This window comes from Anguilla anguilla, chromosome 1 (assembly GCF_013347855.1).
Source record: "Anguilla anguilla isolate fAngAng1 chromosome 1, fAngAng1.pri, whole genome shotgun sequence".
In the NCBI taxonomy this organism is placed as follows: domain Eukaryota; kingdom Metazoa; phylum Chordata; class Actinopteri; order Anguilliformes; family Anguillidae; genus Anguilla; species Anguilla anguilla.
In genome coordinates this window covers 61358848-61366001 of record NC_049201.1, presented here as the reverse complement: position 1 = coordinate 61366001, position 7154 = coordinate 61358848, and the positions used below count along the sequence as shown (strand labels likewise).

Sequence of the window (7154 nt, the reverse complement as noted above, 5' to 3'; positions counted from 1 at the left end):
CTGGGACCATGAGTGGACAACACTGATCTAAGCAATCCACAGGACACAATTTATCTTTCTCTTGAACAAAAATGCACCATCCTCCTCAAATCACCATGTTCAGACCACTGCCTCAAGGTGTCCAGAACAGAAAGCTGTCCCAGACAATGGCCACCTTCTCGTAAAAGATAACTTCTCCTTACTGTATGCTACTATAGTAAAGGCTTTTTATCTGCATTTTATTCAATGGACTTAAGTGGACTTGATCCTGAGTTTGGTTACACTGTTGTAAGTCGCTCTGGATAAGAGCGTCAGCTAAATGCCTATAATGTAATGTAATGTAATAACTGACACTTTCTCAGGGCACGTGTGAAATGAGTAGTAGAGAGTGCTCGATTGTAAAGATGTGTTGCATCAGTGTATAGGTGGTTTGCTGTACATCCATGCCTCTCTGTACCCTAACACAACATAAATATCCTGGAAGTATAGAAAATGCCAATTCTAAACCTCACACAAGAGAGGCTTACAAGGGTGGTCCATGTGTTTAAAAAGGAAGCTAAAACGAATACATCCTTTATATTACTAATTGATGCATGATTAGTCTAAATTAAAATGAGAATCACCCACCAACAGTTTATATCCATTTTATTTGATTGCATTGAATGTGGTATAATAATTACTATTGTGAGCTTCACATTGAACAATTTTAATTATAACAAAGACTAGAGATGGGTCATTAAGTCAATCTTCTGCATATAATTACATTTTCTGTTGTGGTCAAAAATAGATTCAGGACAAATAACAGATCCACGTAGTGTGATTACTCATTTTAGCGATCAATAACTCATTGTATTTTAACCAATCACAGTTTTCGTGAAGAGTAAAGTCTGTGATTGACAGTGTATGATTGCTCCAGATTAAATTATACATTTTAGGCTTAAGCAGATACTCTTATATAGAGTGGCTAGATAAGAGAATCTGGCTTACACGGCTTACATTCTTTAATGTTACATACAATCCATTAAGACAGCTGGATATTTACAGAAGCAATTCAGGTTTAGAACCTTGCTAAGGGTACGACAGCTGTGCCCAGCTCCCAAACCATTGCACTATACAATCACCCCCTACTTATTATGGAGATCATGTTCCTCTCCCATGACTAGGTGTTAGAAGTGCACAACGTTTCCTGAATCCCATGATGGGTGGAGTTACAATGGCTGCCAAACACAGCCTAGTATAAACCAGTCAAACAAGCTTCCTAACATCTGAACCATTTATGAAACTGTGAGACTATATGGACCCTGTTGTAAAGCATGAAGCATAATTGTGGTAGATAAAAATCTCTCACAATGAAAGTCAAATGTGAGATAAATATAGAAAAAATATATAAAGCATGATATGCCACATTTACAATACAAGTACAATATGCTGTACTTGCCTGCTTGTAATGCAGTTTCAAAGTGCAAATGAAAATTGTGACTATCACCAATAGAAACGAATAATATTAACATTAACCATTAGTAGTACGAACACAAATGATAAATTGCAAATATTCGAATAATAGTTCTGATAAAGTCTGCACACACAGAAATGGCTTAACGGTTCAGACTGAACACCTGTGAATGACTTCAGTCTCAGAGTGAAAGGGACATCAGGGCTACGCTGGGCTGGGGTCCCCTCCATAGGGCCCCATCAGAGTCTGCAGGCCCCGCTGGGGGCCCTCAGAGGGCAGTGGTGACCGCATTTCCTCGCCGCGTGCCCAGCCGCACCATCTCCCCGGGAACCGTGTCCAGCTGCTCGTATGCCAGTTGCCCTTTCTCACCTATGGAGGCAGACATATGGCATTCTGTGTCCTATCACCTTCACAATTTCACCTGCACAGGCAACAGCCAGTCCAGCATATACATATGTCCCATGGCCCAACAGGCATCTGGACATGGTCATTTTTAACAGACGCTATGTCAAAATCAGACGATATTCTTTTGCTATCTAGCAGTTCTTCCAAGGTATATGAAAAAAGACCAGCACCCTGAAATTCTAATAACCAGTGGATGTCCAACAGAATCACAAATGGCAGATGGAACAGTAGCATTCGGTCTGCTGGAAAAGTGGATTGGTTTTGGCTGCGCCGGCTGGTAGACAGCACATGCACCTGAGTTGCGTTAATCAGCCCAGGTGCTTAAAGGTGTGTTCCTCTCCACAGTTCAGCAAACACAGGAAGCAAACACCGAGAGAACGAGTTTTGATTTTCATTTTGTTTAGTTTCAGTTTTGTTTGTCCCAGCACAAAAAGAAAGTTAAACCCGCCCCTGAAAAGTTGGAGGAGCTGGTCAGACAGACCAGCTATGAACGGTGACCCAAAAGACTTCCGCTCAGCTTTGCTTTCTTTTGACTTTCTTATTTTATTTTGTTGTTTTAGTTAATTGTTTTTGCCCGGAACACGTGAGGGGGAAGGGAGAAGGTGTTTTTTTTATTTCAGTTTTGTGTTGACACGGGTGCTCTCTCTCTCTCTCTCTCTCTCTCTCTCTCTCTCTCTCTCTCTCTCTCTCTCTCTCTCTCTCTCTCTCTCTCTCTCTCTCTCTCTCTCTCTCTCTCTCTCTCTCTCTCTCTCTCTCTCTCTCTCTCTCTCTCTCTCTCCCTCCCTCCCTCCCTCCCTCCCTCCCTCCCTCCCTCCCTCCCTCCCTCCCTCCCTCCCTCCCCCGCATGGAATTGCTGCATGTCCCTCCCAGGGGTGTCACGCTGGCGTGTGACAAGTATATATGCTGTATTGGAGATATCCTGCCTATGTGGTCCACATAATGATTTATGCTCAACTACTGGCTTGCTGTAACTTACCAAAAGTAAGGAGAGTTTCTATGGCAACATGGCGAAGTTCCTCATCGGCTGAGTTGCACAAGGACACCACTGCCTCAGTGCTCTCACTGGCCTAAGACAGGAAAGATAGAGTGCAAGTTGAAATCATGATTTACAAACAAGCAGGGGTGTCTTCATTCTGTCCTGCACTCCTCACGATTGGCTGATAGGCATCATACGAGACTGGGAAAGTCCAGGGTAAGCCTTCTTCATTCCCGGTTTCAATTAATTACTCAAACTTGACGTGGTATAAGTTTCTTGACATACGAGCTTTAGAGAGCATTACTTCCAATGAATAATGGCACTGTCACAAAGCATCTCCCTCAGCCTCTAAATCTTGCTGCCAAACCTGCCCCTCCCTCCCAACAACTGACCTGTATGCAGCTCAGAGCGACACAAGCTGCTCTCTGAGTCTGAACGCCTGCCTCTGACAGAGCCTGGATGTAGCAATCCACCGCCTGTGCAACAAGAAAACACACACACACACACACACACACACACAGACACGCACACACACACACACGCACACACACACAGACACAGACACGCACACACACACACGCACACACAGTCAAACTGATAACAGCCTTCAAAGAGAGTCCCAGTCAAAATTTACTATCCAATTTAAGTATTTGAAGGTGACAACAAACCATACTGTGATGCAATGTCTATTCTGAGAACCTCACAGTTAAATTATATATCACAGATATACGGGTTTGGTAAATGAAAATAAGATGTGTACACAAAAATAAACCATTGATAAAGTATGTCTAACCTTTGACCTGAAGTGTGAATGAGCAGAGGCTGAAATGAGGAAGGCAGTTGCAGCCTTCCTGAGCCGTGGAGTGTCCGCCACTAGGAGCGCAGCCAGGGCCCTCAGAGTTTCCTCCTGCGGCCACAGACTTGAGGCCTGGGCCTCCTGCAGTTCCCTGAGTGTCCACTCGATGTCGCCAGAGCGCAGACCAGCAACAAATTCAACTAAGCAACAATACACAATAATGAAAGAACACAGTGTGTGGCAATGTTTCTGAGCCCATAACTAGACCACACAAAGACACAGTAACGAGGAATGCTTTTTCTGGTAGTGAACTACGGAAATATTAAGAGATCAGAATATTTCTGAATCAGTCTAATATCTGAATATTCGGTGACTAAGAACTTTTCAGTATAAAAGGAGACATGACATAAATCACAGTGTTACTATTTATAACCATGGCTAGTAACTGAACGAGGACCTGCATCTGCATCAGTTATACATCATTTTTTTTGCATCACTATGTCTTTATCTAGGTGAACAAAGAAATAAATAACAACATTTTACAGTCCACTTAATAGGGTGATGGACCACAACTGTTCTGATTAAACTGGCTGCTTTCACCTCAGGCTGAAATTTTTGGTCAAATGACCTTTGACCGCTGATCTATTGTGCCTTGCAGATCAAATGAATGTATGGACATCACAACCCTAGTGCATGTGCTCCCATCCACTGGATCTTTTTGCATTTAATATCTTTACTTGTGTTCAAAGTTGAGCTGTCTTTTCAGAAGCTCCAGCCAAACAAAGCCCAACAATCATCCCTCTTTCAGTGAGGCCTTCTCTTTTCTGTGCTGGCAATAATTAAAGGCAAACCAACCTGTCCAGAATTTTATAAAGAATCTTATGCATGCTGAAATCTTACGCATCGCTTCGTTAATAGATGAGCCACACCTGTCTTATCTTCTGCTTTGTATACACTCGCTATTCCTCATTCACCTGGGTGTTATTTTTTGTTTAATAAATTCCTTAAGCTTCTGTTTCCTTGCTTACCACTGTATCATCCTAAGGATGTACAACAGCAGTACCCCAAGGTATATTAAATAACTGCAGCTGTAATTATAAGTCCAGTTCTCAAATCAATAGATCACCACAAAATGACGCCAAATTGCCTATGCCCTACCTTCTCCAGCCACCTGCAGAAAGTGCTCCTCCATGTCATGTATGCTGTGAGTGCAGGCGTAGCTGTGGAACTGGAACACAGTGAGGATGTCCTGGTTTGGGGCAGGTGGTGAGGGGCAGGGGGAGGAGACCAGCTCACTCCTGTCCATCATCTCGGTGACCACCAGCCGAATTACTGTAGGATGCAATACAACACACTCCTCTCAGAGAACAACACACACACACAGCTCTGTCTCTCAAAAATATCGGTAAGGACCAGCATGTCTGCGGGCATTCTAGAAGGGCTAAAAATGTATCATTCTTATTTGCAGTAGTTTACCTTATATTACATATGTATCTTCTGGAAAATTCACTTCAGTTCTTCTACTATTTACCAAAATGTATTTCCAAATATTCACAGCTGAAGGGTTGAGCTGCATGCATCACACACAAACTCAACAGTCAAAAGACAAATTATACAGTTCCACTGGCAGCCATACACAGCATATTCATTGTTTCATTTCAAATCCAATGTGCTGGAGCACAGGGCATAACTCATCAGATATATCTAACTGAGAAAGAAACACTGCAAAGACTCCTGTAGAAAGAGGAACAGGATTCGCGTAAAGAGGCACTTTACTCTATAATGAAATGTGCAGCTGGTATGAGAAAGGTCAGTACAGAAGTGTGATGGTACCTGTGTGTGCAGTGTCTGGGTGTCTCTCCTGCAGGGCTGCAGTGAAGCTGTGGTGCAGGTACTTTAGCACTCTGTCCAGAGAGCTGTGAAAAGGGCTGACTGGACCACTGAGCTCCAACCACAGAGACAGCAGCGCTGGTCTCTCTGCCAGTCCTGGGAGCACTGAAGACAGACGGCCCACCACAATACATTATTAGCATCAGTAGTATTTGTAGTAGCATTATTTGTAGTAGTTGCAGTAGTTGTAGTAGTAGTATGACTCTGACCATCAGCAGGCGTGTCAATGGATCCCTGCTGGTTGGCAAATATCTCTCCCAGCTCCTCCAGCAGCTGGGTCTGAGAGGAGAGTTTCTGGAGCTGGGCTCTGGCATTGGAGGGGCTCCCTCTGCTGGACAGGAGCTGAAATAACATTGAAGTATCAGAGGTAATCATACCCACTTCATATACAGTACTACACAAAGGAGCTGCTTTTAGAGGAAACTCAATGTTTACACATTGATGTAATAACTGTTTACCTTTGAACGTGTTTTACTTAGTATTACAATTAAACTCACACTTACAAATTATTTTAGTCTTTACAAATAATTGAATATTTGCAGTGATTTACACAGTCAGAAATAAGACTAAAGATTAAAATCAATGCTTTTACACATTACTCTTTCCAGGCCATCTGATGTGATGGTACACAAGGAGATCAATAATGACATAAAAACTACAGAATGAATCCTTCTAAATTCAATATTGATGTATTTAATACCCTTGGTCAGTCAGGGATATTCAATCAATCAGTCAACCTTACACTGCGGAATGAAAACACTGCTGTTTACACTGCACCCACAACTAATGCTGAGCTTTTGTTATGGGGTTACTAGCCCTACCGATGCTACATATAGCACTACACCCTCAAATCCATTTGCCAACAAAACCGCTAGGCCCTCAAGCTTAAGGTGTATATACTGCCTCTACTATTGACTGTGGCATGGATGACTTGTCATAATCTCTGCTCACTGCTTAAACCTTTACATACGTACTTCAATAAACTGCTCTGTCTGCAGTCTGCTAACACAGAGATTTGCATTGTGTTTTAAGTATTCAGCACGCACTCTAATCAAGAGTGATTCACAGAGCTTACAGTCTACACATAAAAGCCAGTTTTGCATATACTCCACTTTGGCTGCAGGAGGGTGAGCTGGCAGGACCGCAGTTGAGAGGCCCGAGTGTGGGCAGGTACAGTACCTGGATAAGGTGGCAGCAGTACTGCAGGTGCCTGGTGATGGCGATGTCCAGACTGTCGCTGCCCGTGGTGAGGGGCAGGGGCGTGCCCGCCATGCTGTTCCCCACCCCCGTGTCCTCCGTCAGAGCCTCACTCAGGTGGCCCCTCGCCTCAGGGTGCTGACTCGCCCTGAGGAAGTAGAGCAGGGCGTGAGCACCGCTGTGTCACAGTCCACTGTACTAGCGTTCTGTACAGAGCGCTGTAATTCATCATAAAGCCATGGACATCATGGATATCAGCAGCGAGAGTAAATGCGACAACATTCTAGATGTCTCTCACACACACACACACACACACACACAAAGATGAAGTGAATGGCACATATAGACACACAAGGCACCTCAATCATCAAATGTAATGCAATGCTCCATACAGACTCAACCGTAACACACCTGCAAATGCTTAAATTCTTGGTAATGTTATTTCAATGTATGTATGA

At 43.4% G+C, this 7154-nt stretch overlaps 1 protein-coding gene across 4 annotated transcripts in view; it reads right to left on the bottom strand.

The window, feature by feature from the left end:
- Positions 1-607: 607 nt before the first annotated feature.
- The window catches only part of LOC118212826 (rho family-interacting cell polarization regulator 2-like), a 28459-nt gene continuing 21912 nt past the window's right edge, over positions 608-7154 (bottom strand). For all 4 annotated transcript variants that reach the window (XM_035391210.1, XM_035391236.1, XM_035391227.1 and 1 more), the window contains 8 exons: positions 6679-6844; positions 5709-5841; positions 5443-5604; positions 4768-4941; positions 3607-3809; positions 3206-3289; positions 2814-2904; positions 608-1801 (listed from right to left, as the gene is read on the bottom strand). In XM_035391210.1, the coding sequence (XP_035247101.1) occupies positions 1701-1801; positions 2814-2904; positions 3206-3289; positions 3607-3809; positions 4768-4941; positions 5443-5604; positions 5709-5841; positions 6679-6844 (1114 nt within the window). In that variant the 3' untranslated portion in view covers positions 608-1700. The remainder of the gene's footprint in view (positions 1802-2813; positions 2905-3205; positions 3290-3606; positions 3810-4767; positions 4942-5442; positions 5605-5708; positions 5842-6678; positions 6845-7154) is intronic.